Source organism: Propithecus coquereli, unplaced genomic scaffold (assembly GCF_000956105.1).
Source record: "Propithecus coquereli isolate 6110/MARCELLA unplaced genomic scaffold, Pcoq_1.0 Scaffold110, whole genome shotgun sequence".
Taxonomy (NCBI): domain Eukaryota; kingdom Metazoa; phylum Chordata; class Mammalia; order Primates; family Indriidae; genus Propithecus; species Propithecus coquereli.
Genome location: NW_012134970.1, coordinates 1,248,371 through 1,274,867, shown reverse-complemented (window position 1 = coordinate 1,274,867; position 26,497 = coordinate 1,248,371). Strand labels below are relative to the sequence as shown.

General features: G+C 35.0%; 1 protein-coding gene across 1 annotated transcript in view; it reads left to right on the top strand.

Annotated features, from left to right (window-relative positions):
* The window catches only part of LOC105814467 (chromosome unknown open reading frame, human C5orf42), a 120,373-nt gene that overhangs the window by 43,891 nt on the left and 49,985 nt on the right, over positions 1-26,497 (top strand). The window contains exons 18-34 of the mRNA XM_012649444.1: positions 2,595-3,128; positions 4,033-4,171; positions 7,951-8,060; positions 8,220-8,378; positions 9,113-9,221; positions 10,734-11,034; positions 12,551-13,490; positions 14,892-15,040; positions 15,658-15,824; positions 16,397-16,476; positions 17,231-17,310; positions 18,357-18,434; positions 19,877-20,069; positions 22,631-22,927; positions 23,111-23,878; positions 25,056-25,226; positions 25,774-25,902. Coding sequence (XP_012504898.1) covers positions 2,595-3,128; positions 4,033-4,171; positions 7,951-8,060; positions 8,220-8,378; positions 9,113-9,221; positions 10,734-11,034; positions 12,551-13,490; positions 14,892-15,040; positions 15,658-15,824; positions 16,397-16,476; positions 17,231-17,310; positions 18,357-18,434; positions 19,877-20,069; positions 22,631-22,927; positions 23,111-23,878; positions 25,056-25,226; positions 25,774-25,902 — 4,404 coding nt within the window. The remainder of the gene's footprint in view (positions 1-2,594; positions 3,129-4,032; positions 4,172-7,950; positions 8,061-8,219; positions 8,379-9,112; positions 9,222-10,733; positions 11,035-12,550; positions 13,491-14,891; positions 15,041-15,657; positions 15,825-16,396; positions 16,477-17,230; positions 17,311-18,356; positions 18,435-19,876; positions 20,070-22,630; positions 22,928-23,110; positions 23,879-25,055; positions 25,227-25,773; positions 25,903-26,497) is intronic.

The window sequence follows — 26,497 nt, the reverse complement described above, 5'->3', positions numbered from 1 at the left end:
TCCTTACTTCACAGTTGTGGCCATTCACAGTATGGTATTTCTGAATGACAATCTTATCCACAGAATCATGGTCATCAAAGGTTACAAAAGCAAAGCCCCTCTTCTTGCCACTGCCTCTGTCAGTCATGATTTCAATCACTTCGATTTTCCCATACTGTTCAAAATAGTCTCTTAGATGATGTTCTTCAGTATCCTCTTTAATGCCACCAACAAAGATCTTTTTCACAGTTAAGTGGGCACCTGGTCTTTGAGAATCTTCTCTGGAGACAGCTCTCTTTGGTTCCACAACTCTTCCATCCACCTTGTGTGGCCGTGCATTCATTGCTGCATCCACCTCCTCCACTGTGGCATATGTGACAAACCCAAAGCCCCTGGAGCGTTTGGTGTTTGGATCTCTCATTACCACACAGTCCGTGAGCATTCCCCATTGCTCAAAATGGCTCCTCAGACTCTCATCGGTCGTTTCAAAGCTCAGCCTTCCGATGAATAGCTTCCGCAGCTGTTCGGGTTCTTTAGGAGACTCTGACTTAGACATGATGGCAGTGGGAAGAGAGACTTTAACGATGCTTCCTCAGCAGCATCCACAGGCAGAAAGCTGAATTGTACACTTTTTAAAGGTAAATGTCAGCTGGGCACAGTGGCACACACCTGTAGTCCCAGTTACTTGGGGTGCTGAAGCGAGAGGATCTCTTGAGCCTAGGAGTTAAAGACCACCCTGAGCAACCTTATCTCTAAAAATAAATAAATAAAAGGTGAATTTTAGCTGGGGGCACAGTGGCTCGCTCCTGTAACCTAGCACTCTGGGAGGCTGAGGCGGGAGGATCGCTTGAGGTCAGGAGTTCAAGACCAGCCTGAGCAAGAGTGAGACCCCCATCTCTACTAAAAATAGAAAAATTTAGGTGGGTGTGGTGGCACATATCTGTAGTCCCAGCTACTTGGGAGGCTGAGGCAGGAGGATTGCTTGAGCCCAGGAGTTGGAGGTCACGGTGAGCTATGATGATGCCACTGCACTCTAGCTGGAGCAACAGAGTGAGATTCTGTCTCAAAAAAAAAAAAGGTAAATTTTATGGTATGTGAGTTACATCTCAATTAAAAATGGTGCCAAAATAAATATTCTGTGCGCTATTAGTTTTCTATTTCCACCCTAACAAAATACTGCAAATTTAGCAGCTTAAAAGAATGCCGATTTATTATCTCACATCTTCTGTGCTTCAGAAGTCCAGGCAAAAGGGTGGCTCAGCTGGGTCTCTGCTTAGAGTTTCACAAGGCCAATCAGGGTAGCAGCATAGCTGTATTCTTTTCTAGAGGTTCTAGGGGAAAATCCATTTCCAGGCTAATTCAGATTGTTGGAAGAATTCAGCTGGATGTGGCTACAGGACTGAGGTCTCCTGTTTCCTTGCTGGCTCTATGTCTTTACCTGTTAGTACCATCCTGCTAGTAAATACCATTAATGTATTTGACAGGAAGTCTATCACTACTATGCTTATAAGGGAATTTGATTAGTTTGCATCTTTTTGGAAGTGACTAGTAGGAGGAGAAAATAGGTTGAAAGTCTGCTGGTCTTTTCTGTTTGTTTTGGAGACAGAGTCTTGCTCTGTTGCGTGAGTAAGAGTGTAGTGTCGTCATCATGGCTCACAGCAACCTCAAACTCCTGGGCTTAAATGATCCTCCTGCCTCAGCCGCCCGAGTAGCTGGGACTAAGGCGTACACTACTGCATCCAGCTGCCCTTTCCTTATATCTATAACAGACTCCCCCCTTTTTATTTTTGATTTGTTAGAGAAATTGGGTAATTTGTCCTGTACCATATTCTAGATTTGTCTGATTGTTTCATCATTTAGTATCATTTAACTTGTTCCTCTTTCCTTTTATTTCCTGTAAACTGGTAATCTGAACTCATTGAGATAGACAGGTTTAAATAGATTTAGGTTTAAATTTTCTTAGAAATGAATTCTTCCTAAGTGTCGTGTACTTCTGTTGCACCACGTCATGCAGCACATGTGTCTCTGCTCATTTCACTTTTTGTGATGCTAAGATTGGTCAATGAATTTGGGTCATATCACACCGTCTTATCAAGGTCCCCATCAACCCATCAACTTTTTACCTAATTCAGCATTTATTGATGATCCTTACCTAGAGTCATTATTTTATTAGGATTTGTCAAGTGGTGACTGCCTAATTCTGTCATTTATAGATTAGTTTTTAAAAGTTATATATGTAATTTATATATGTAAATTTTTTGTATTTGTTTTTAGCTTCTATACATAGTCTTATTTTGGGTGAGAATTAGGTACCCTAATTTCTTTATTTTCTTTATTATGCCTGTGGGGAAAACCAGGAACAAATAGCATTAAATTGTTCTTCTACAGGCAAAATTAAGTGATAAGAGAGTGCAGATGATTTAGTTAGAATCTTTTTTCTCTTTTGAGATGTAATCTAGTGAATTTCTTGAATTAAATTTGTAAGTTTCTGAAAGTGCAGTTAATTTCAGGGGTATATTCCTTACATAGTAGAAAACTGTGCTGTATTTTCCATTCTGTATGATTTATCTTACCTAGTACGTTCTTTTATAGTTTCCTTAAAAAATGATTTGTAGACTTCCTCTCAAGCTTGGTGTTTGGTCGGTGGGGACCCACGCGGGTTCAACACGCGTATCCAGAAGTGTTATTTCTGTTCGGGGCCAGTCTACCCTGGCCACGGCATGATGTTCGTCCGCAATGACTGCAAGGTGTTTAGGTTTTGTAAATCCAAATGTCATAAAAACTTTAAAAAGAAGCGCAATCCTCGCAAGGTCAGGTGGACTAAAGCCTTCCGGAAGGCAGCTGGTAAAGAGCTTACAGTGGATAATTCATTTGAATTTGAAAAATGTAGAAATGAATCTGTCAAATACCAGAGAGAGCTATGGAATAAAACTATTGATGCAATGAAGAGAGTTGAAGAGATCAAACAGAAACACCAAGCCAAATTCATAGTGAACAGATTGAAGAAAAATAAAGAGCTACAGAAAGTTCAGGACATCAAAGAAGTCAAACAAAACATCCATCTTATCCGAGCCCCTCTTGCAGGTAAAGGAAAGCAGCTGGAAGAGAAAATGGTGCAACAATTACAACAGGATGTGGACATGGAAGATGTTTCTTAAAAATATCACTGTAACCATTTTCTATATGTACATTTGAAAGTGTCCTTTGGAGACTAGAACTTCTAAGTTATTGGTTTATTTTTTACATAAGGGCACTCAAATGAAAGGTGATTAAAAATGTATTTCCTACATTGCTGTCTGCAAAACATCAGATAGTATGGGTGTTAGATTGCATCTCAATGTTAAGCCTTCAATGATAGATGTGCTTATGTAAATTATGAAAATTCTCTTTTTGAATACAGAAATGAATTGTGGACAAAGTGGTCGTGCCATTGGGATAATGGCACTAGACAGCATTTATATAATAACTAAGGACAAAAATTCTGGCTAGTGATATATAAAATAAAATTTTCATTGCAGTATAATTCTCTTTGTTAATGTTATAGAAGGGGAGATACAACAAGTAACTAATAATTTGTGACTGTCAGCTTCAAATACTATCTTTTATTTTGATCAGTATTTCCTGTTTTGGGTTATTAGCATCTTATAAGAAGAGCATAATGGCCTCATCTTGTGAAGCCTAATTATACTGAACTGTTTTGGCCTTAACTATGGATGTTGAGGATGAAAGCTAAATAATCTTGGCCTGAAATGGCACTATCTAATTTCTACTTTGGAGAATACTCAGTTCTAACTTGTGATTCCTGGTACAACAAGCTTTATTTTTCTAGCCCAGCAGCGATCATCTGGAAGCAGAGGAATCCCAGTGCCTTTTAAAAATTTTTTTTGTGTTATTTTCTGTATAAAAGCTCCTAATTGTTTTTGGAAAAATAGTTTATGGGTCGAATGTCTGTCCATTAGTTGCACATAAAATAAAACCATTTAAAAAGTTAAAAAAAAAAATGATTTGTACTACTACTGATAACTAACATATTCTATTATTCTTTATTTTCAGATTCGAATGAAAGGGTCCCTTCCTTCATTGGATCCTTTCCCTCAGTCGTTACTTAATTATTGTACAGGAGGTGTAGCATTCTTTATTCCCGGAGCAACTGGAGACCACAAGCTTGATGAAGTTTCCATTAGAGTAATAGGTTTGTCCAAAATGAACTGTTTGCTTAGACATCAGGCCTAGGTATCAATAGTGACATATTTTTCATTTGATTTGGGAAAGTTTCTAAACTATTGACTCTTTATAGTATGTTCTGTGATATTTTACTTTGTGTTAACAAGTAAATACTATATTTTGGCTGGGCGAAGTGGCTCATTCCTGTAATCTTAGCACTCTGGGAGACTGCGGCAGGAGGTCAGGAGTTCGAGACCAGCATGAGCAAGAGTGAGACCCTATCTCTAAAAAAAAAAATAGAAAAATTAGCTGGGCATTGTGACATGCACCTGTAGTCCCAGCTACTTGGAAGGCTGAGGCAGTAGGATCATTTGAGCCCAGGAGTTTGAGGTTGCTGTGAGCTATGATGATGCCACTGCACTCCAGCCCAGGCAGCAGAGCGAGACTGTCTCAAAAAAAAACCCAAAAAACTATATTTTAACAGCCATGAATATATTAATACATGTGTTATATATATGGCATTAAATAAGAAATGCATTATGTAAAACAATTGTGACACTTATGACATTATTGTCATTGCTTGATATTTTAAATTTGGAATTTTAGCACTCAAGAATGCCTTTCTGTGGTCATCTTCTTATACTTGGGATATGCTGCCAACTATCTTTAAGTAGACAAGGACGCTTTCAGTATTGACTCACCAGTTTTTTTTCCTGCTGTTCTATCTTAACATACCCTACCTAAGCTTTTCATTTTATACCCATGCCTGTTAGTTTTAATGGCTTTTATTAGCATACATATTATAATTTATTTAAGTTGTTATATGTTTAAATGGCCTTTGGCCCATCACTTTCTTTTTTTATATTTGGAAATATTTCCTTAAGATAGATTCTCAGAAGCGGAATTGCTGAGTTAATGAATATGCCTATTTTATATCTCTTGAAATAGTATGCCAAATTTTATGATTCCTTCAGATTAATGAGAAAAAAATGATAGTTTTATATTAGTATGTCTTTATTTTGATTAGTTACATTGAACATCTGGTTTACTATTTGTGTTTCCTCTTATAAATTAATTTCCTGTTCATGGTCTATGTTTAATTATCTGCATAAAAAGTTTAAAAAGAAGTAGAACTTTAGATGTCATTCCACTCTTTTCTCCTCAATCCGTAATTCTTACCAGTTCCATTTATATTAAGCCCCGCTTTTATCTCCAGACTTTGATTAAAATGTTTTTTGAGCCGGACATGGTGGTGGGTGCCAGTAGTCCTAGCTACTTGGGAGGCTGAGGCAGGAGGTTTGCTTGATCCCAGGAGTTTGAGGCTGCAGTGCCTCAAATAGTCACTGCACTCCAGCCTGGGCAACACAGCGAGACCCAGTTTCTTAAAAAATAAAAAAGTTCTTTTTTAACTCACTCACCCTTAGTACTAATGTTAAATAATATGTATGCTGGAGCTCAGACTGTTTTTCCAACTGTAATGACATTAAAATGCTTCTCTCAGCTGTCATAAGGTTAGTTTCAGAGACTTTTTATTTACTCTAACAAAAGAAAGGGCCAGGCTGTTGTCACCTGAAATGTACGTACAGTCTTATTTCATTTCTTAAAAATCTGGAACTGAGTTAAATTTACAACAATCCCAGTTAAAAGAGTTTTGCTTATAAATAGAACACATTCCTTTGAAGTGATTTAAATAAAGATTCAAACATGTATTTTTAATATTTTCATTTTGATCCTAATTAAGATCCACTGTTTAATTACTCTTTTGCTTGATTTGGTCTCTTGATTGTTGAGAAGTGATTTGGCTGAATTAAAAAGTTTCCTTTCCTATCCCTTTCCTGTCTCTCTTAATCTATAAAAGTTTCCTTTCCTCCATTTTTTTCATGCCATTTACTTATTGAGGAAACCAGAGCATTTGTCCAGTAGAACCTCTTTCATTCTGGTTTCAGTTGATTACTTTTTTTGATATTCAAACTTTTTTGATCATGATTTACAATAAGATGCAGATTTCACATCAAGACAGTACAAACACACACCTGTATAAAATTGGAATGAAGATTCAATGAACTATCCTTACATTTACTATGAGCAATATACTCTTGATGTTTTCTATTCTATTTTATTTTTTTAAGTGGTTGAGAGCCCCTGAATTGATTTTATAGCTTAGTAATTAGTAATATATTATGATTCACAGTTTGAAAAATATAGATAAAGGATACTTTTAGCTGAGTAGTTGCTCAGTGTATTGCTGCACTTTCTCTTGTTGATTCTTGGCCTTAGTTGTATCCCAGCTTGCCTGTGAAATATGAGACAGTGAAACACATCTGGTAGCAGTAGTGCCTTTCTCAAAAGATTGGGCCATGCTCCCCTGGTAGAATCTATCAGAATCTGGTGTGCTAGTGTGGGATGTAGTGGGAAAATGTCCACAGGGAACCCTGATAGTCTCCCTGGGGTGATGTACCCACCACCTTCCCCCTCTTAGGGTGGATAGGACTTGTTGAAGACCTGCTTTCTGCTCACTTTCCATACTTTCTGTTTTTGTGAATAGTCACTTAAAAAGATACATTAAGTAGCTTCCTAAAGAAAATGAAAATACTGACCACTACTATAACAGTCAGTTTACTGGGCTGGGCACGGTGGCTCACGCCTGTAATCCTAGCACTCTGGGAGGCCGAGGCGGGCGGATTGTTTGAGCTCAGGAGTTCGAAACCAGCCTGAGCAAGAGTGAGACCCCGTCTCTACTAAAAATAGAAAGAAATGAATCGGACAACTAAAAATATATAGAAAAAATTAGCCAGGCATGGTGGCACATGCCTGTAGTCCCAGCTACTCGGGAGGCTGGGGCAGAAGGATTGCTTGAGCCCAGGAGTTTGAGGTTGCTGTGAGCTAGGCTGACGCCACGGCACTCACTCTAGCCCTGGCAAAAGAGTGAGACTCTGTTTCAAAAAAAAAAAAAAAAAAAAGTCAGTTTACTGTAAAATAAGGTTTATTAAAAAAAATTAAGTCATAAATGAATGACTGTTAAATTTTAGGGGATTACCTTTCTCCCTCCACAGGAAAAGGTGCTGTTACCACAGTATGGTAGAGAAGATGGTTTTTACTTAATTCGTTACATTTTAGTTATAATAAGAGAAATTAAATTTAAGATTAGCAGAACAGTAGAAACTTGTTTTGCTATCTGGATAGTGAGCCCTTTACATTGTGTATAGTTAAATCATGATGCTCCATACAACAGAATACTATGTTGGCAATAAAAAGACTTCGTATGTTTATGTTATCACCATGAAAAGATATCGAAGATATATTAGGTGAAAAAAAGCTAATTGCAAAACAGCATACATAATATGATTTTATATATCTTTGTATAGTTGTATTGTTTTTTAAAAAAAGTTATTTAATATTAGAAATGTTTTTAGTGTTAAAAAATTTTAAACATAAAAGTATATCAGTCATTTTCCAAATAAATTATACAATGTAGAGCTATGTATATTGGCTTTGAAAAATAATCTAAAATATACTATAACATTATAAAGAAAGTAACCTGATAGTGAATAGAGTTATTTATTCTATAAATATGTTTTCAATATTTTCATGTAACTAATATGCACAAAATAGAATAATATGCATAAAAATTCTGGAAGGTCTCTATGACTTTTACATGAGGACTTTTATATAAGTTTACAATGAACATGTATTTCTTTTATAATCAACAGAATAAAGACATTTATTTAAAAAAAACAGCAGAGATGGAGTTTTTATGATGTTAGTATACATACTCATACAGCTTTCTTATTTATATTCCTGCTTTAGGTTGCTTCAGAGAACTTTGTGCTTTGTGTTGGATGCTGCATATCCGAGATAAGTTATCCTATAGTTGCAGGCAATATCAGAAAGCAAGAGAAAATATAAAGGGAGAAAAGGTATTTACCAGAGCAAGAATAAGAAAAATGAACTAACATTACTTGGGAAATTATTGTTTAATAGAAGATTTTGTTATTTGTAGCAAAAGTTTTTTTTGAACTCATTCTAGTCTATCCATCTAAAGTGAAAAGGAAATGAATTTTTCAATATCCATTTAGGACCTCGAAGTGGAGTTTGACTCTTGTATGGTTGAGCACTGTCTCAGTACGGTGGAATGGGCTTATAGAATGCTGCCTTTCTCTCGGTTTTTTAATATTGAAGATCTTATTCAGGATATAATTTTGAGTCTTATTGGAGAATTGCCACCAATCAGACAGGTAATGTGATCATAGGTAAAAATAAACTAAATCAGAGTTAGAGACTTTAAGGGATTTTTAAAAAAATTTTAATTAAGGATGATGTTGCCTTTCTGTGTCTGGCTTATTTCACTTAGCATTATATCTTCGGAGTTCAGAAAGGCAAATACTGTATGGTCTTATGTACGCGTGGAATCTAAGAAATTCAAGCTAGAAGCAGAGAGTAGAATGTTGATTGCTGGGGCCAGGGGTGTGGTAGAAATGGGGAGATATTGGTCACAGGGTACAAACTTCCAGTTATAAGGTGAATAGTTCTGGGGACCTAATGTACAACATGGTGACTATAGTTAATAGTATATTGTTTAAATGATATTTGATAAGGGAGGGGATTTTAAGTTTCCTTACCCTACACACAGACACAGACACACACACACACACACACACACACAAAGTAGTAACTATGTGTAGTGATGGATGTGTTAATTAATTTTACTGCGGTAATCAGCACAGAATGTGTACATATATTAAATCATGTTACAAACCTTGAATGTACACAATTTTTGACAAATATTTTAAAATAAAAAAAGTTAATGCTGAATTCCTATCAGCAGACTCTTGCTCGAGGAGAGGCTTTGACCTGACATCAAATGATTAGTAATAAACATGCATTTATGTTTTGAGTTAAAATGTTTGAGGATTGACGAGGGGAAAAAAAGAATGATGTTACTTATAAAACTTAAATTTTTTTTCTGAAGGTAGCAGAAATTTTTGTGAAAGCATTTCCCAATCCTAAGGATGTAAGAGTTCCTTTAAGAGAAAAATATCATTCTCTTCAACAGAGACTCAAACACTGTGTTGTAAAAGGTATTCGTTATTTCTCAAATATCTAATAGATAAATTGATAAAGATTCTTTTTGTTTGAAAGCATTTATTTTCTATTGCTTATGTGTCTATGCATTTTTGCCGTTCCCTAGAGATAGGAGTATGAGAAGGTAGAAGCACTTTCCCATTGCAGAAAAACTAGGCCATGTGTGGTGACTCGTGCCTGTAATCCTAGCACTTTGGGAGGCCAAGGCGGGAAGATCCCTTGAGGCCAGGAATTGAAGACCAACCTAGGCAACAAACAGCCAGACCCCTCTTCTGCAAAAAATATAAAAACATTGAATATAAAAACATTGACGTCGTAGTGCGTGCCTGTAGTCCCAGCTACTCGGGAGGATCCCTTGAGCCCAGGTGTTTGAGGTTGCAGTGAGCTATGATGATGCCACTGCACTCTAGCAAGACAGTGACAAAATGAAACTCTCTCAAAAAAAACCCAAAAACAAAAACCAATTCTGTTACTTTGAAACCATATGGAGCTGATGTCACATCATGGCTCTGTCAGTCAGTAACTGTGTGACCTTAGGCAAGTTGTTCAGTCTCTCTGAGCCTCATTTCCTTATTTGTAAAAGGGGCATATTGTTATCAGCTTTATGAATGTGTATTGAGAGAAGATTAAATAAGATATATAAAATGAGCGCATAGTGCTTTGCATATTGCAGGTATTTATTGAAAAGTAGTAGTATTCCTCTCCCTTTATGGTTATTTATGATTCTCATTTTATCCTATACACGCAAGGTGACCTTGTGGAATTTTTTTATTGTGGTAAAATATATGTAAACATGAAATTTGTCATTTTAACCATTTAAGTGTACAATTCAGTGGGTTTAAGTGCATTTACATTGTTGCAGAAATTTTTAAAGAATTCAAATTAGCTTCTTCTTTAGAACTATAATCTAGTATTTAAGTCTAGATATGTCTTGTGAGTTCACATTATTGCATTAATATACTTATTTGTGATTTATATTTTTCTTAATACTTTTTTGACATCTTCTAAAATGCTCTGTTTATGTGTTAATAATGTTTAAAATTTTTTCTATTGAAAGAAACCTCCCTTGCTGTTGTTTCCTATTGTAGTAAGAAAGGCATCCTTGGTTTCTTTTGGCTCAAATTATCCTTATTTTTTCTTAGTCTCTACTCCAGGGGAATGGAAAAAAATTAGTCTTTTAAAAAATAATTACCCTTCTGATTTTTGAAGTAATTAAAAGACTTAAAAAATTTTTTTTTCCAGGGCACACTTTTGAGGAAGGGGGTCTGGGTTCTTTCTCTTTTGTTATTTTGTGACAGACCTTCTTTAGCTTCTGCAGTTCTACTTTAAAATGTAGACCAAAGCTTTTCAATGAATATTGAAGAAAACATGATCTGTGAGAATATGGAAATGAGCCTTAGTTGTCAGTTAGGTTTCATGTCCCAAGGTGGGGCCAGAACTGGGTCCTGTTATGTCTTGAGTTGAAACATTTTAATAAACCCTAAGGCCTTTTATTCTTTTCTTTCTAGGTCCCCAGACTGAGGAAATGATGTCTGTTATCATGCATTCTATCCATAAAGTGAGGGCAAAAGCCCTAAAACGTGTGCGGAGAAATATAGGTTCTTTTGAGATGAATATATGGGAACCAATTGAAGAAGAAAAACCAGATGAGGCTCCAGGTTTTGACAGGTTTTCCCTGGGGACTAGTTTGAGCAGAAGTACACTCACAGAACTGGGGAATTCCATGGTTCACAGTGATGCAGATACGGCAGATACGTTCTCTGAAGTTTTGTTGGTTGAAGAAACAAGTAGGACACATTTCTATCAAAGGTACAGTTGCGATCTCTTAATGACAAGCATTGGGAAAAAATATTTATAGGCCAGTTGCAGTGGCTCACCCCTGTAATCCCAGTACTTTGGAAGGCTGAGATGAAAGGATCTTTTCAGCACAGGAGTTCAGAGTCACACTGAGCTATGTGATCATGCCACTGCACTGCAGCTTGGGCAACAGAGGGAGACCCCATCTCTAAAAAATTAAATAAATAAATGAATGAATGTTTTCAGGATTTTCATGCAACTGATAAGCTGATTTCTAGTCCCAGCAACACTCACTGATTGTGCTATTAACATGAATGATTAAGTGCTACCCTCTCTGCTCATTAGGCTATTAGGAGCATAAAATGAGGCTATTAGGAGCAAAAAATTCATTTTGAGTATTATTGAGATGGGAAATAATTTTGCCATCTGAAATTATAAAATCAAATGAGTAGATAAAATTATTAGTTTACTGGAGGACTGTTAGAGGTTTTTTTTTTTTAGTAATCTTTAGATTTAAATAGTCTGAGATTAGTGGTTAGCCATATTATTTTTAAGAGTTTTCAGGGAAGGAAGTTGCATATTCATCTTTGAAACTTGTCTATAAATTGTTGGGAAATTCTTTTTGTATAAACCTATGTTATTTAAGCTGATTTTTTTCTTTATAATTCCAGTATCTACAATGTAGTATATCCTTCTCATGGTTTAAAAACTCTTTAGTCAGTAATATTCTTGCTTAAGTGAAATAATCATATCAGTTAAACTATATCTAATAGCATTTTAAATGATGTGCTTGTTTCACAAAAGAACTGTACATTTAAGCGTTAGCATGGGAATACCCTAACGGCTGCTTATTGTGCTTTCTCAATGAGAGATGTAATGACTTCAGTCCAGGTGCCCAATACCTCTACTCTTACTAAGGGAACAAAGGATGTGTGTTCTGCCGTAAGCACCATGTTGAAAAGAAACAGATTTAAAAGTAACTGTGGTTGGGCAGCTAAAGTGCCTGCCTAACAGGTTTCATAGTAGCTGAAAGGGTTTAGAAAAAGTTCCCAATTTTTTGTGATAAAACAAAAAAGGGCAGTCCTGCTTGTTGCACATGGTATAAAGGGGTATACACAAGAGAGAAACAAACCCTAAATTAAGATGTGTGTTAGTAGCTTGTGATTTTTATTGACTTTGTATTCCCAGATTCTGATCTATTAAAGGATTTTTTACCTCAAGAAAAAACATTGATGTGCTTTTATATAGTGAAATTTCTACAAGTTCATTTTAATTTCTTTTAATACAAATTTTCCCTTTTGATATTAAAGCATTATATTTTTTGACCTCATAGAATGTTCTGCTCTTGAAAACACTTAGTGATTATTAGTCCAACCTCCTCATTTAAAAGATAAATAATCGAGGCACAAAAAAGATACATGACTTAATCAGCAGAGAGAATTTTTAATATCAATTCTAAGATCAGTTTTAGTGATTAAATTTTTAATTTTGTCTTTTTCCTTTTCTTTTTTTCTTTTTTTGATCATAGAAATGCCCTAAATCATACGGAATTAACATTGATTGGTAAGCACAGTGATAAAAAGGGAATATGTAATCAGAAAGAAAACCCTAAAAGGAAAGAAGATCATGAAAAGTTATCACAAAATACTCTTCCTGTAATAGGTGCTTGGGAATTTGAACGTGATGATGATGAATATATTAAATTCCTTGATCTCTTCTTGAGTTACGTTCTTGAAAGAGATCTACATAGTTCTAGGGATCTTGGCATTCCATTTCTAACCAGCTTTTCTGGGCAGCTTAGAGAATATGAGCTTAATTCTTTACTTTTTGATGTACATACAACATTAAAACGACGTCAGGGCAAAACTAAAAGCCAAAGTGTATTTAGAGCTGGCTCTTGCTTTGTTGCTGCTCCTGAGTCATATGAATCTGAAAAATCATCCTCCTTAAAAGAAGGATATGCCATAAATATAGAAAACCAGGCACTTTCAACTTCAGTAACGTTTAACCAAGGGATCACACCATTTTTAGAGAACCCTTTGAATGAAGTCCATAAAAATGAAGGAAAGAGTGGATTGTTTGGTTTAAAACAAAAGTCAATTTACAGAATACAAGATGACAACCAAGAGAAACCTCTAATCCAGAGATCATCAAACATTTTTTGGACTCCCAAGTCCATTAAAACTAGAAGATGTATTTTCAGAGCAATTCAGTGTGATGATATTAACCCTCAGGAAGATCTTCCTGTAGCACTAGATAACACATTTGGCAGTATAGGAAGACTGCTGGAATGGATGATAAGATGGTCTGATAGAAGACTGCTCTGTGATTCTGGTATAACTGAGCCATCCTGTGAGTACAGTCCAGTAATTCGTGTAAAGACCTCTACAGCTGCCATTCTTACATCATTATGGCTTTTGGAACAACCCTATTTTGCCTCATATAAGGCAAAAAATGGCATTATTAAGGTAAATATATAAATTGTTTATTATATACAAATGAGAATTCTCATTTTAGATTAAAACTGTATTTATGTTTTCCCACCTATTAAAGAATCACTAAGTAATGGAAGATTAATGACAATGTTGATTATAACCTGTATTACCTAATTTTTTTCTTCAGGTGGTTCCTTTAGTTCTTAAAAGTAGTTAGAGTGTAAGCGCTTCAGAGAGGCTGTGAGGTTTTATGTATGTTTATAAAAAAGAAAAAGGGAAGGAGGTAATTTTAAGTGATTTACATTTATATTATTCCTCCCTTAAGTTTCAGGTTTTGGTTCAGATGAAGGACTAAGTAGCTATCCAGTTTTAATTACTGATATCCCATCAGATGCATTAGGGGATCATTTTTCTTATATTCATAACGCAGAAGAAGTTGGAGAACCAAACTTAGACAGGCAGATAGGTGTCAGTAGAGGAGTTAGTGCTAATAAGCTATTCTTTCTTTTCTCTAGTCAATGGCAAATACCTTCATTCTAAAACAGTTTATTCTAGGTTGAAGAGTTGGGGGGAGGGGGCGTTAATTTGTTTTGTTTTCCTTTTGTGTTTGTGAATTTTTTCTTTTTTTTTGAGATCAGTTTCTGTTATCCTAAGGTATACAGTTTATATAATACTGTGATATTTGTTGTCTTTGAAATTTATATTTCTGGGTAATATATACATAAATTTTTAAGTGAGACAAAAGGGCTATATCCTTGGTATTTTTAGCTGCATATATTTTTGTCTACTATGTCATTTTGAAATAACTACTGAGTGTCTTTAAAATAGCAAAGAGGGCTGGGCACAGGGTTTACACCTGTAATGCTAGCACTTTGGCAAGCCAAGGTGAGAGATTTGCTTGAGGCCAGGAGTTCAAGAGCAGCCTGAGCAACATAGCAAGACCCTGTCTCTACAAAAAATAGAAAAATTAGCCGGGGGCATGGTGGCACATAACTCTAGTCCCAGCTACTCAGGAAGCTGAGGCAGGAGGATCATTTGAGCCCAGGGGTTTGAGGTTGCAGTGAGCTGCGATGATGCTACTGCACTCTAACTCAGGCAAGAGAGCGAGACCCTATCTCAAAAATAAAATAGCAAAGAGAATGAGATGAGAATGTTACTTTTTTTTTTTTTTTTGCCATTGTTTTGTGGCCTGAAAACAAATTTGTAAGGCTGATTTCTTTTGAATAGCATTTAAGTAGTCAGATTTGCTTTTTGTAGTTGGAATAGACTTGATCATTGCTTCAGCAACAAATATTGAGTTGTAGAAATGCAATAAATACTTGATAAACGAATAAGAGAATCAGAAGTTATGTAGAAAGTATGAATAATTTTAAAATATGTTGAAAAATAAGAGTTCAATAACAGATACTAAATACTGTAAATGGTTTGTTTTAGGTAGTAGAGAATCATTACACTGGGTCTCAGATTGTTCCCAGTATTGAGAAGGAGCACAAAACAGATGCGGGCTGTTCAGTTGCAGTAGCAACTCAAGGTGGAACTGAGGAAAGAAATGATCAGAATAAATCTTGTCAAAGTATCTTGAAGTAAGTCGCTGATTATACCTTCCTTTTCAATGGAAGGTACTTGATTTGATGGTGTTTGGGCTTATAGGGAAGAATTGAACCCTTGAAAGTTAAAGGAATGAGCATTTCTTTGAACTAGAGGAACAGGAAGTAAACTTTCTGAAGTGCTTTAACAATTCATTGCGAATTATATTTTTTCCTTGTTGGTCTAGTTCATATCTTCTGAGAGAGGAGTTAATTCATCCTGAGAAATTCCTGTATTATGTTAATTTATTTCCCATGTCAAAGAAAGTTGCACTAATCCTTTCATCTGTTTTTACATATGAAGTAATACTAGGAGTAATATATCTTTGAATACTAAGGCAAAAGCCCTTAAAGCTTGAAGAGTCCTTTGTGAGAATGGTAAATTTAGATAAGTTGAAATTATTCTAATCTTCTGAGTAAATAGAAACTAAGATGTTCAGTCATTCATTGAAGAATTCTTTTACTGAGCTTCTACTATGTACCAGAACTGGTTTTTAAAAAATACTGTATAGATATGAAACCTGTTCTTTGTTTTCAAAAAACTGAATCAAATGAAAAGCAAGCTCTTTGTCTCCAAGAATGAGTTGTAATTTTAGCTGCTGCATTTTTGTCAGTATAATGCCAACCGAAGCAAAAAATCCTGAAATAAGAGAAATCGATGATGAGATTATTTCCATCACTCATAATACTGAAAAAGAATTTATAGATATCAATGAAGATCTTCTAGAAGTAGAAACATTTACACAGCAGGAAATGGATATACACATATCAGACTATGAAGGTCAGTTCATTTAGATAATTTCTTTCTTTGGGTTTATTAATGTGAAATTGGTAAATGATATTATCTGAGATAACTTACTTAGTCTTATATTTAAGTTAGTGTATTTGCAATAGCTTAAAACCAAAAATTAAAAGATAATGTAGTATTTATGAAATATTGAACATATTAACTCATAACCTTGGTTTTAGTAAATCCAAGGAGATCTAAGGTATTTTTGTGTTGGCAGCTCTTTTACAATTATTGGGCCTTTTGCTCTGCTTATGTAATAATTATGGCCTCTTAATCCCTGTCAACCGACTCTATAAACATCTCCCTGGTAGTCTTCCTTAAAACAGAAACTCTCAGGGTTTTCTATGAAGTTATACATATTGATATGAGGTCTCTCAGGGGTCCTCTGGGATTTACTTGATGAAGAGGGAATAGTCTCTAGGTGTTTTTAAAGACAGTCTTTGTAAGGAGGATGAAAATATTTCTGTCATTTTGTTTCCTATAACATTCCCTGAACCTTCTAAAAAGTCAATAGATTATCTTTTTAAATGGTCTGTTTTCCCTTCCTCTTTGTTTCTCGCTAGAAGACACCAAAGAACCTGTTGGAGGTCTCAAAAGTCCCAATATTGCCATTTGTACACTGACTTTACCACAACAGTTAGAAGTAAGTTAATAAATAGTAGATAAAATTATTCAACTTTTATTTTGTCTAGTACTTACATTATATGTATTTTTATTCATTGTTGTTAAATACATCACAGCAAGGCTATCTCTTAAAAGTGCACTATGGATTATAGAACATCACCATGCCATGTAGCATTTTTCTTTCACTGAAATTCTGTTACTGTGTAGTAACCTGTTCAATAATTTCAGGCAATGAAATTTGCATCTCATAAACTGCTTTAGCAAATCAATCAAGTGGTGAAAAGCATCCTTTATTTAAAAAATATAATTCAGCTATAGTATGCAGTTTTTGTATATATATGTACTTTTTGTATTATTTGTTTTCTTAGCAACTGTGTACACTGAATTGCCAGGTAGAACGTAGACATTTTCAGTCATAGTAACAATTCTTTTAAAAAGGATTAGTTTTTCCTGATTTTACAGTTTTTTCACAGGGTAATCAATAATCACGTAGTGATGGGTGTATATAATTTATAATGTGTTGGTCTACTTGCATCATCTTGTCTCTATACCTCAACGTTCTCAGTAGCCCAGGGTGATGGGCCAAAGGCAATTCACGCAGTATAAAGATCCGTTCAGAGCAGGACTGGAAGTACGTTTTAGTGTTTAATGTCTCATTTGCTATAGACTGTTGTTACTCTGGGTGAGTGGCTAATGTGAAACTCAAAATACCTAAGACACTAATACTTATTTGTTTCACCTCTTTTCTTTTTGGGTACCATTAATTTCAACAGCATTCCACAGAAGAGGTTCAGTGTCCAAGGGAAGAAACATTGGAGACAAATACGGAGAAAAAATTGACTGAACAGAAAAGGTAAGTGGGGAAAAAGTATGGAAGTGATTACAACTGGTTTGGTGACCTCAGTGAAGCTTTTAGCTTTTTTTTTCCTCATAATTTACAATACATATTTTGTGGTGGTATTTTGTTTCTAGTGAAATTGTTACTTCAATTTATGGTTATAGAAAAAAGTTGTTTTTGGTAAACATACTTCTAAGTCTTGGTAGAGTGAAATAAATAATAATATCTAAAATGCCTTTTGGTCTCTCATCACTTTATCAGCCTTATCAAAATAAAATAGAGTTGTAAATAGACCAGAGTTTATTCAGCTGCTACTTAGGAAAACACCTTTCCATACTGATTACATTTTTATTGAATCAAATAATGATTATGAATCACTATATATAATCTTTCACCATCTGTTAGGGCTATGATGTACACATACTCTGCTGGCTAGCTTATTATTGCTTTAAGGAGAGCTGACAGCAGTTTCCATGTGTTGCAATTTGGACATAATATGTTAATTTTTAAAATTTTAGAAGTTTTAGAATTTTAGAATTAGCTTGTATAAGAGAGGCATCATAATTAGGTTTTCTTTCTCTTTTCAATACACAAACTTTGTTTAGTTTTTCTGTGGATAATTAACAAAAAGAATATATTTAATATGTGCCTTCATAAATAATACAGATATTTCTGTTAATAAAAACTAGTCTTTACAGTTACAATTATGACAGTCGGCTCTTTAGTGTTCTGAGCAAAGTGTCTGCCTCTTCCGTGGAGGAAATTTGGGTTCCAGGTATCCTCATGTCCACTCATTTTAGATTCCATTGTTTTCATTGCTGAGCAGCCAATAGTATTTAATTGGTGTGTTAAGTCATCCAGACATACTTTTTGCTTTTGTTTGAATCTGTTACTAATTGCTATGGAGACAGATGTAAACAGATTATAATTATGAGCTAAGCATTATAGAGGATTAGAGGATGTTTAGATTCTTAGATGGCTGAGCTAAATTAGATCACCTGTACCCTAGGTAATGCAAAGAATATCTTGCTTCCTAATCACTTACTGCTTTTTATATGTAGTATGATCGAAGCCGTTTCCAATCCTGAACATACCATTCCTCATTCATTTTGTGTAGACACAAGTTCAGAAATATCTAGGTAAGAATTTTTGCCTACTATATCATTTTGGAATAGTTGTGTTTTATAAATAAGGGAATGAAAAGATACCTACTGTACCATTTTGAAATAATTGCTGGATGTTTTGATTAAAAACTAAGAAAATAAATGAAAATAACATGAAGCATTGAAAGAGCAACATAGGCACACATTTCTAACATCTTTAATTACTGAAAGAGTGTCCACTAACAGTTGTGTTTTAAAACCTACAGGAACTATATTAGAACAGTCTTTTCTGAAAAAAGTAATGAAAAGTAGTGGATATATTATTGAAAGATGGAGTTGTTGCTCATTTTCAGCTTCTGATTTCTAGTGTTTGAAATGCTTTTAATTCTCTCATAGAACAAATTTACCTAGTTCTGCCTTTGGAATTTCTTTTATAGAGGTTGAGCAGAGTGCTTAGTGTTTAGAAAAAGAGGAAGAAAATATAGCACAGCTTTACTTCAGAAAAATTTTACATAATTAGAATCAATCTCCTTGCTACTTATTGAAGACAAAGCTCAATAAAGTTGTCTTAAAATAGACAGATCAGTTGTAATATCTGTTTTTCATGGATTTGCCAAATAAAGTTTTGTTGTAGAGCATATCGGATGCTTGATAAAGGGCAAATATTATTGCCGAATGGAAATGAGTGTAAGCCCAAATAAATCTAAATGCAATTTAATATGTGCTTTTCTTTTTTAGAAACAATGATCGATTTATTTGAATCTCCTTCCTTATTTGGTGTATAAAATTTAATTGCTTAGGAAACTTTGAGTACCTGCTATGTTTAAGGAATCATTCTCCAATAATCATTTTGTTTTAAAAAAAAAAAAGCAAAGGAACTTGCTTTGATCTTTAATTTTTATTTCTAAATAAGTATTTTTTTGTTAAAGTTTATTGTAAATGTAAATTTTGTGGTTTGTTTGGAAATGAAATGTTCAAGGTACTGTTGTTTCACGTTTAATGATGATAAGCAGTGGTTTGCTCTATTGAGGCTAGAATTAAACATTTCTTTAAACTCATTCTTTCCCTAGAGTCTTTTTCTTAACTCTACCTGGATCTTATTCCTAAGTCAAATTACAAAGTCTATGCAGTTAATCAGAATGACTGTACAGGTCTCAAACTCAGATGCCCGTAGGGACCAGGCAAGTGAAATAAATGTCAGCACTTCTGGGTTGTAACACCACAGGAAGGAAACTGTCCCCACCCAGACAGGACATGTTCCTTACTAAAGGCATTAGAGGAAAAATGGTGCTGATGATGAACATGTCTGGTGGCTGGTGGTACTAGAGAGATAGGCTTAGGGTTTAAATTTTCTGAAAACTACCAGAATAACCTTTAAATTTGAAGAAAAAAGTGGGATCAAAATATTCAGATCATAGACATCCAGTTTGGTTTTTGTTGATTAATGTGTGTTTTTTATTTAAATGCTTTCCACATAGTGCACAGATTTCTACATTTAAAGACAAATCTTCTTCAGTTCCACCTCTGGTATTAAGTGGAGTCAATGTTGCTTCACAAACATCTGTTCCAACATCTCAGAAGACCCAGGGAAATGAACACAGGGCTCAATTACCAGATTCTTCAGATTCTGTTAGGCAAATGCTCCAAGATGAAATGTTTAAATTAGTTCAGGTGAGCACATCTCTATATAAGTAAGTAAATCTACACATGATATACATGAGGTTTTAAAGTATTAACAAACTTCCAGAAATGGACAAGTTAAAATTAAATTGCAGCTATTTCTCAGCTTCTGACATTCTTCATTTGTCATTCAAAAGTTCATAACTTTTCAGGCTGGCGTCGTGGCTCACACCTGTAATCATATCATTTTGGGAGGTTAAGATGAGAGGATCACTCGAGACCAGAAGTTTGAGAACAGCCTGGACAATATAATGAGACCTGCTTCTACCAAAAAATTAAAAATTAGCCAAGTGTGGTGTGCACCTGTAGTCCCAGCTACTTGGGAGGCTTAGGCGAGAGGATCTTTTGAGCCCAAGAGTTCCAGGCTGCAATAAGCTATGATCGTGCCACTGCACTCCAGCCTGGCAACAGAGTGAGACCTTGTCTCAAAAAAAAAATTGTTCATAACTCTAGGACTAGAGTCTCGGCTAAGCTACCTACTTACTTCTCACAATGACTTTTTTTACACTGAGCTCTTTGGGATGCAGCTGCTCACAAAACACCTGGGTGGTAATCAAACCAGACCAGCAGGCTCCTACCCAAAAGTATCCAAAATTTAAATTTTCTAACTCAGGCTGTCACATCATATTTCTTATCCACAGACCAAATTTGGTCTTGAGTTGAAACTGTCAGCTTCATTTCAAATTACTGTTTTCTTTGACTTCCATCATCTTTATCTTGCCTGGCTATCCCTTTTTTTTTTTTTTTTTTTGTCTACCAACAATTTTTAATTATTTCTATTTTCTTTTTTATCCTTGAAACGTTAATTTCCCTCAAATTTAATTCTCTGCTCATTTGTTCTACAGTCACTTCCATATTCCTTTATGTCATGCAATATACCATCTTTATATTGATGATTCTTGGCACTAATTTTCTCTTTGAACTTATGGGCCCTGGTGAGAATACTTTTTCAACATGTCCTCCTGTCCCATGAAACATACTGAAACTGATTTTGTTCTTATTTTCCCAGTCTCTCCTTTCCCTTTTCTGTTTAGTAACACCACCTGTTCTGCCAGCTTAATGTTTTAGAAATATTTCTCAATCTGTGTCTTATGGATTACCTGGGGACTTTCCTGGTCACTGTCCTGTATATTTAACAAGTTCTCCACATTATTCTGATGCATACAAAAGATTAACAATCACTATCTTAGAGAGTCATCTTTCCTTCTTTCATTACCCTCACCAAGTGTTTTACTATGCTCTCTGGATTCTTTTGCCCACATTATGTCAGTATAGACATTTGCTGTTTCTACAGCTATAGCCAACCTTAGATTCTTAGTATTTCATACTTCCTTTATCTTATATATGCATTTTCTAGGATACTTTCTTCAGATATTACTTTAATACTATTATTTTCCTATTTTAAAATCTTCAGTAAATTTCAGGTACAAATTTTGTATACTGTATGATACCAATCCTGTTTTAAAAGTATAAAGAGAGTGAAAGGAAATAAACTAAAATGTCAGTACTGGTTATCTTTGAGAGTAGGATTATGAATGATATTTATTTTATTTTTTAACTTTCTGTTTTGTCTCATAATAAATGTATATTTCTTTCATAATTGAAGGGAAACCACATTTTTTTTAACCTGCATTGTTTCCCTGTTGGTTTGTTATATCAAGTGCAGATTCTTCTGTTGCTCTTCAAAGACCCCGCTACCATCCTTTACTTGCCCTCCTTTCCTGCCTTACTCTCACAAGTCCAGTGGTTCTCAGAGTGTGATCCCTGGACTAGTAGCATCTACATCACTTAGACCTTGGAAATACAAATTCTCAGGCCCCCATCCCATACCTATTGAATCAGAAACTCTTTGGATGAGGCTCAGCAGAGAGTGGTTTAACAAGTCCTCCAGGTGATTCTGCTGCGTACCGAAGTTTGAAAACCACCACACTAGCCTATCTTTTCATTCTCCTGCTATAAATCTGTTCTAGCTAAGCCAATGTGTATGCTAGTGAGTCTCAAGCTTTTCTGCATATGATCTTAATGAGTACTGATCCTGGCTCCCATCCCCACACATTCTGATGTTATCATGGGATGGGATCTGGCCACTGGGACTTTTTAAATACTTCCTCAGTTGATTCTACTGTGCAGCAAAGTTTGGGAACCACTTGTGCCTGCCAGGTCTTTCGAGAGAATCCCTTGCTCTTCACTTAGTATTACTCTCTGCCCTTTTCTTTCCTGAAAACTGTTCAGAACAAACTTATTCTGAGAATGCTTTAATTATCCCACTCCACCAGATCACTCTTTATGATCCTTGGGATGTTTATGTAAACTGGTTTACAAATACTCCCAACTCTCATTCGTGAGTCAGTGTTCATATTCTCAGATGACAGGAAGCTTTACATTTTTTTCTATTTTTAAAAATCTCTTTGGCATGCCTCCAGCTCAGCAATCATGAGTCTGATAGATACTGAGACAAAGGTGCGACTGCTATACTCAGATAATTGTTGTTGATTCCTTAGATTCTTTTCATTATATTTTAAGATATCTCTTTAATTTTTGTTTTATTCTAGCTACAACAAATCAACTTCATGAGCCTAATGCAAATAGTAGGATCATCCTTTGCTAATATCCCAGATATACATCAACTTCTACAGCAGTCTCAGTCTGTGCATTTGGGGCAAAGCCAAGTATCAAACCCCACAGGAGGAGGGTGTGGTGATGTCGAAGACAGCAGCAGAAATCTTAAGGAGCGATTTTTCATTAAACCACATTCCATGGGAGAGTATACCAGAGAGCCTGGCAAGAACAGCCCCCACTACCATGAAGGAATTATCCAATCTGATCAAACTAGTAATGGAAATGTACAGGTGATACATATAAAAATGCCATTAATGTCCTAGTAGTCCAATTGGTAGAGTTTCTTTTGTCATGAGTAATTTTTTAAAGCAATTATCACATTGTATTCCCTCTAAAACATACTGGACACCATTTAAAAAACAAGAAATTTCTAATACATCCTAAACTTACACAGTATCTTTTTTCTCTTCCAGAATATTCCACGTGAGCGTATTCCTTTATGTCAATTAGATGGCCAACCTAAAAAGAGAGGACTAACTCCAACATCGCAAAACTCACCTCCCACTTCATTTTCTCCAGCTCCTGGAAATACTCACCTCCACCTTTTGTCTACACCTTCCGTTGTTCAAAAGACACCTAAACTTATCCCACTTGCAAAAACTTTTAGTCCTAGTGACAGTTTTCCTTTGCTTCAATTTCAGCCTAAGCATGAATTCAAGCCCCTTTGCTTACATACGGGAAGAGTTCCACAAGTTCCCTTTAGACCTCTGCCACAGCCAAGAGAGGCTTGGGGATTATCTGATTCTTGTCAACCTGCTTTGCCACAGAAAGTAATGCATACTACTTCAATATCCCATTTGAATTTAAGCCAGTATAATACTGAAGTCATAAAAAAAGCAGTTGAGCAGAAGAAATGGGAAGAAAGTATAATAACAGAAATTCCTAAGCATGTGAACTTGGATCAGTATGTTGGACAAGAAAACTGGACAACTCAGCAGGACTCTTCAATATCTATAAAACCAGAAAAAATATTTGATATTAAGCCAGGGCCCCTGGAGATATCTCCTCACAGTTCCTTTGGACTTCCGTTATTACACTTGCAACTTAAACCTCCTTATATATTTTCATCAACCTCAAGAGCATCAGTTACAGTTCCCTCAATACCTATCGGAACTGTTGCAGAAGAAAGAAAATACCCAAGACTATCATTACTTCATTCATGTCTGTCCTCAGAAAATATGGTAATGAATTTTTGCATGGTGATGCAAAAACAGAGTCCTGCATTTTTTAATACCATAAAACTATATATGGTCAATGAAAAGCTCTTGCACATTTAAAAAAAATAATGCTTCTTTTATAGAGAATATCATATGAAATCAGGTTGAAAGTAATAATTGTGTATTTTAAACGTTTTAGGTCTTTCCTATTCATCAATACTAAAATTTATAGACTGTTTCACAGATATTTCTTCTGCTTAGAGAAGAAATAAGTAAAATAAAATTACTAGGTGCTCCTGTTTGTTTGTGTGCGCGTGTGCATGTAGAGAATGAGATCAAGTGAGCGCACATAGTGCTTGAGATTCCTAGAAATTCTGATGTGATTGTCTTCAAATCTGTTACAGGTTAAAATTGTTAAATAGACTCAATCTGTTAGTAGTAGTACATGTAATAAAATAATAGCTTTATAAACCTGCCAAATCTTCTTTAAAGGTGTAACTTTTGATTTATGGAATTCAAATTGTTTAGTTTTGTAGGAGAGCAATACTATCTTAGGGAGGTAATTTGAGTATTTCATTTTCTAGTGTGCCTTTAAGATTTGAAGATGGTGCTGGGAAAAGAAATGGTTATTCCTTAGAAAAAATACTTACCATGACTCCTTTTCTTCTGAACATATTATCAACAGAAGAAGAGAGGATTAAACAAGTGGAGAGGTAGACATTTTGAGAAGAATTTTCTTAAAAAATTTTATCAGAGAATAATATAATGAACTCCCATGTTGCCATCACCCCGCATGAGGGATTCTCAGCAGACTGCTGATCTGCTCCATCCACAGTCTTCGTGTCTCTTCATCCTCCCTGTTACAAATCACTTTTAATTAAATGCCAGATACAATATCATTTCATTTATAATTGTAAGAAGGAATATTTTTAGTAAGGAAATGAAATTAAGAAGATGAGGACTTCTAGCTTACTTTGTGAAATAGGATGACCCAGTTTAAACTTTCACTATCCAAAAATCACTTTTTCTCTAAGGTACAGATACTGAGCTTAACCAGATCAAGTCAGTTTGTTATGTTTGATTTATTCTGTCTCTTGTATATCTTAGTCTAATTTAACCAAATGTTTTTTCTCACTTTTTTAACATATTGCATAATTGAGTTTGTAATTTGTCATTATTATGCTCTGTTTCTTTCCTGTAGTACAAAAAACTGCAACTTATCCCACTTGAAAACCTCACTGCATTTAAACAAAGACAACAGAAACTAACACCTAATTTATTTGAACAAGGTGATTCTGGACATCTTCATCTACTAAAGGTCAAAATAGAGCCATCTGAAGTAAGACAAGGAAAGGACAGTAAAAAAAGGCAAGTTTTAAATGAAATTTTATTTGATAATATCAGGTACCAGCAAGTTCATTATCATTTACAATCATACAGTTATAAAGGTAGAAGTCATCTGGTTCAGCCCCCAACCTATACACAATTGCATATTCATTCTCCTTGTCAAGTGTCATGCTTTTGAACACATCTTATAATGAGGAAAATTGCTGTATTTTGAGTTCAGTACTATCATTTTTTCCATTTTATTTTGACATTTTTTTTCCTACCAGTCATAACTGAAGGACTCTTTTACATGTTTCTGTAATAGAATGAGCTGTTATCATTTGCAGCAGAAATACTTGGTATTATGCAATATTCCATTGTTCAGTAGTCCCCCCCCGTATCCACAGGGGTAGGCTCTAAGACCCCCAGTGGATGCCTGAAACCACAGAAAAAAAAAAAAAAAAAAAGGAAAAGAAAATAATTTATTAACATAATTTTGATAACAGTCTCTCTACTTGGCATGATACAAATGAAAAACTGATGTTACTATAAATAATAAAAGTGTATTTTATGCTATTGTGTTTAACAGGCAGAGGAGAAGAGCAGAGAAAGCGTTGCAAGAAAAAAGATCTGAGAAACCGAAGAGAAAACCAAGTGTGACTTTTCGACCAGAGGATTCCATCATTAATAATGATGATTCAGAAATCATTCAGAAACCCAAGGTATAGAACAACTAGTATAGATTCTTCCTTGATTTGTATATACACAGAGTTTAGTATGTCTTTGTGGTTTATCTAGTCTGATTTCTGGAAGCTTCAGGTTATAATTAGGAGGATCTTTACATCATTCAGTAGATAAATCCCTGCTACTTCTCTCCACAGAACAGTGGACGTTCACAACAGTAGTAGTTCACAACAGTAGTAGTTGTGAATGTCAAAAGCAACTTCAAAAACTGCAGTTTAGGGTGCCTGCCTGTGTGACTTTTTCATATTTGAAATCACTCTTTGCTTTTTTCTGTGACATCTTAATGCATATAATTTGTTATTTGGGCTTCTCCTGTTGCAGTTTCACCTATCTCTGAGGTTTCTCTAAGATTTTCTCTAGGTTTGTTATGTAACCTATATTTTAAGTCAGATCTTTTTAAACATACCTTCTAAATTTGGTGACTGTCTATTTAGCTATTTTTGCAACAACAGATTAAATAAACAGAAACATAGTTTTGTTTACATTGATTTTTTTAAATGTGCACTTTTTTAGTAGGTGCTCAAGAGCATGTCTGGTGGCACTTAGTAAAAATGTTGAATCCATGAAAGATTT